Source organism: Monoraphidium neglectum (genome assembly GCF_000611645.1).
Source record: "Monoraphidium neglectum strain SAG 48.87 unplaced genomic scaffold scaffold02393, whole genome shotgun sequence".
NCBI classification, from domain to species: Eukaryota; Viridiplantae; Chlorophyta; class Chlorophyceae; order Sphaeropleales; family Selenastraceae; genus Monoraphidium; species Monoraphidium neglectum.
The window spans coordinates 1-2,557 of NW_014011235.1; the positions used below are offsets into that span (position 1 = coordinate 1).

Consider the following 2,557-nt stretch of genomic DNA (forward strand, 5'->3'; position numbering starts at 1 on the left):
CCGCCGCCCCCTCCACCGCCGCCGCCGCCGCCGCCGCCGCCGCCGCCGCCGCCGCCACCGCGCTCACCGATGGGATTGCTAAAGGTGCGGCCCCACAGGCTGACGCGCAGGGACTCAGGGTCTGGCCGCGTCTCTCGGGGGAAGAGGCCCAGCCGCGCCGCCAGGATGCCCGCCTTGTGGGATGTCTCGGGGTCCAACATGCGCAGCAGGGGCCCCGTCGCGCTGGCCACCTCGAAGCGCCGCTGCACGTCGAGGGTGCTGTACCAGGCGGCGCCGCCCAGGGTCGCGGCGGCGCCGGCGAGCGCCGCCGTCTGCGGGTTGCAGGGGCGCAGGGGGGCGGGGGCGCGGACGGCCCGCAAGAGTGGCGGTTGTGACGCTGGACGGCAGGGTTGCAGGTTGTTATGGAGGTTGTGTTCTCATAACATACGATGCCACGCTGTCGCACCTTGACGATATGTATCAGCCGCCCCATCGTTGCTCAGCGGCGGCGTTCGCGCAGGCAGAGCAGCAACAGCGGCGCACAGCGGCGACGGCCGAGGCACAGCTGCAAGGGTATGGCTCTAGTAGCTTGCTGCAGCACCACTCTAATTCAGTACATACACTCTTGATTGATAACTGGTTCACGACGCCGGGCTGCCGAGATCAAAGAAAGACTTGAAGCGCGTGTCGGAGTGGGACGCAGTTTGAACCTTGCAAATGTTTTATGAGTCACGTTTGCACTGTGTTATCGGCAGCCTGATAAGTAACACCCCGGGGTCGCCACGCTGTTGGCAATTGCAGCCGTGACCAGGGCGTGACAGGTACGTACAACGGCGACATGCCGCAGCGGCACCGCCGGTGCAGCTCGAGCTGAGCAACGCCCCACCAAAAGTTCCGGGTACAGTAGGCTTATGCTACGTTGATTTATGTCCCTGTTCAGCTCGGTAACATGCGGCATAAGCTCAAACAACTGCCGTCTTCAACTATGTCCCCTGCTTCCAAGCAGCCCGTGGCCCTGCCCCTGCGTGAGTGCAACCAACCCGTCGCTGAGTCGCGTTGCTCCAACATTTGCAAGACGAGTGAGTAGAGTGCAGGACAATTACACGTGTGCTGAGATGAAAGCAAGCTTTGATAGTATGCAAACCCTCCAAGTTGCAACCAAACGGTTTGGCTGTTCAAGAATGAACCCCTCAAAAGCATGAATGAGGCAGTGATGTATTGCTGGACGCGCTGACATGCATGTTGGACTGTGTGCAAATGTGTGGATCCAGCGTGCATGCACACACGTTTCGTGTGTGGCCACGGCTTGGGCGAAGCACCCAAGGCATCGGGGTGCAGGTGATGGTGAGGCTGTGGCCAATGCAGGCTGAGCAATCAGACAAGGTGCAGCACACTGAATAAGCGATGCAGTAACAAGAGACCCAGCATCGGTCGTTGTGTATAATGCGCCTCCTGGAAGCAATGGTATGGATTGAGTTGACACGCCCCAGGTCCCGTGTGCTGGTCACGAGGGCGAACGGTGTGGAATTGATGTTCCCGGCTGCATATGCCGGTTGCGGCACCTCTAAAGCTGAGGCCCGGGATGTTGGCACTCGACCTCGCTGCCGCCACCCTGTCTCCTTGCGCCTTGCTAGCACCCTGCAGACGTGGGGGACGACCACAGGCCAGGGCAAGGGGGGGGGGTGAGTTGGCTGGCAGCCGCCTGCCAAATTCGCCCAACATGCCCAACCCCCTGGCCAGCCCATGCAGTTGCTTGGTGACCTTGCCGGGGTGGAGCCACTGGATTGTACTGCACTCATTCGTGATGGAAAAGCACAAAGCGCCGCTGGGAACGCAGCGGTACCCAAGCCCACACAACCCACCGTGTATAGGGTGTATGTCGTCAAAGGCGTCGGCGCGGCTGCGTGCGCTGAGCGCCATGCTGTCCGCCTGCCGCATGGTGCGCGGCAGCATGTCCCCCTCCGCCCAATCCTCAGCCCGAGACATGAGTGACCGCAAGCGTTTCAGGGCGCGCCTCCCTGCTTGGGGCAGCGCACTGACCAGGCCGCCCATGCCGGTCCGCGTCGGCGCCTGCTGGCGTGGCTGCTGGGGATAGAACGAGGGCGTGCTCCACCAGCTTGACGCAGCGGCGCCGGGGTCAACATCTTCTGTGCTGCTGCCACCGCCCAGGCTGCTGGCGGCGCTGTCGCTGTCGCTGCTGTCGATGGTTTTGGGCGGCAAGCAACCGGCGCTGTCCATATCCCCCTGTGCACTGCCGCCAAAGCCGAGCAGCGCGTCGCAAGCGCACATGGCATCGAATATTATGCCTGTCGCGCCCTGAACGCCTGTGCGCAGCACCCGATTGGGCCGTGCGCCATCTTTGGGTCGCAGCGCTGCACTGTTGTCGGTGTCCAAGTCCACAGGAGCGGCAAAGTGACAGCCGCTCGCCGGATTGGCAGCCTTTCGTAGCAGCTCGTAAGACATACTGGCCTCCCCGACGGAGGAGCTCAAAGCGAAGAGATAGCACTGGCCGTGACCCCCCACTACGCGCTCTTCCACTTCATGCGCCCCGGGACCGATTTTGGCAGTGATAATGTAG

The 2,557-nt window shown here is 62.5% G+C and overlaps 1 protein-coding gene across 1 annotated transcript; it reads right to left on the minus strand.

Moving 5' to 3' along the window:
- Positions 1-2,019: 2,019 nt before the first annotated feature.
- Positions 2,020-2,268, minus strand: MNEG_10621 (hypothetical protein; the record flags this gene model as incomplete). Its single annotated transcript, XM_014040904.1, has 1 exon — positions 2,020-2,268. A coding segment is annotated over one exon (249 nt), but the record flags the coding sequence as incomplete, so codon positions are not given.
- Between the last annotated feature and the right edge of the window lie 289 nt (positions 2,269-2,557).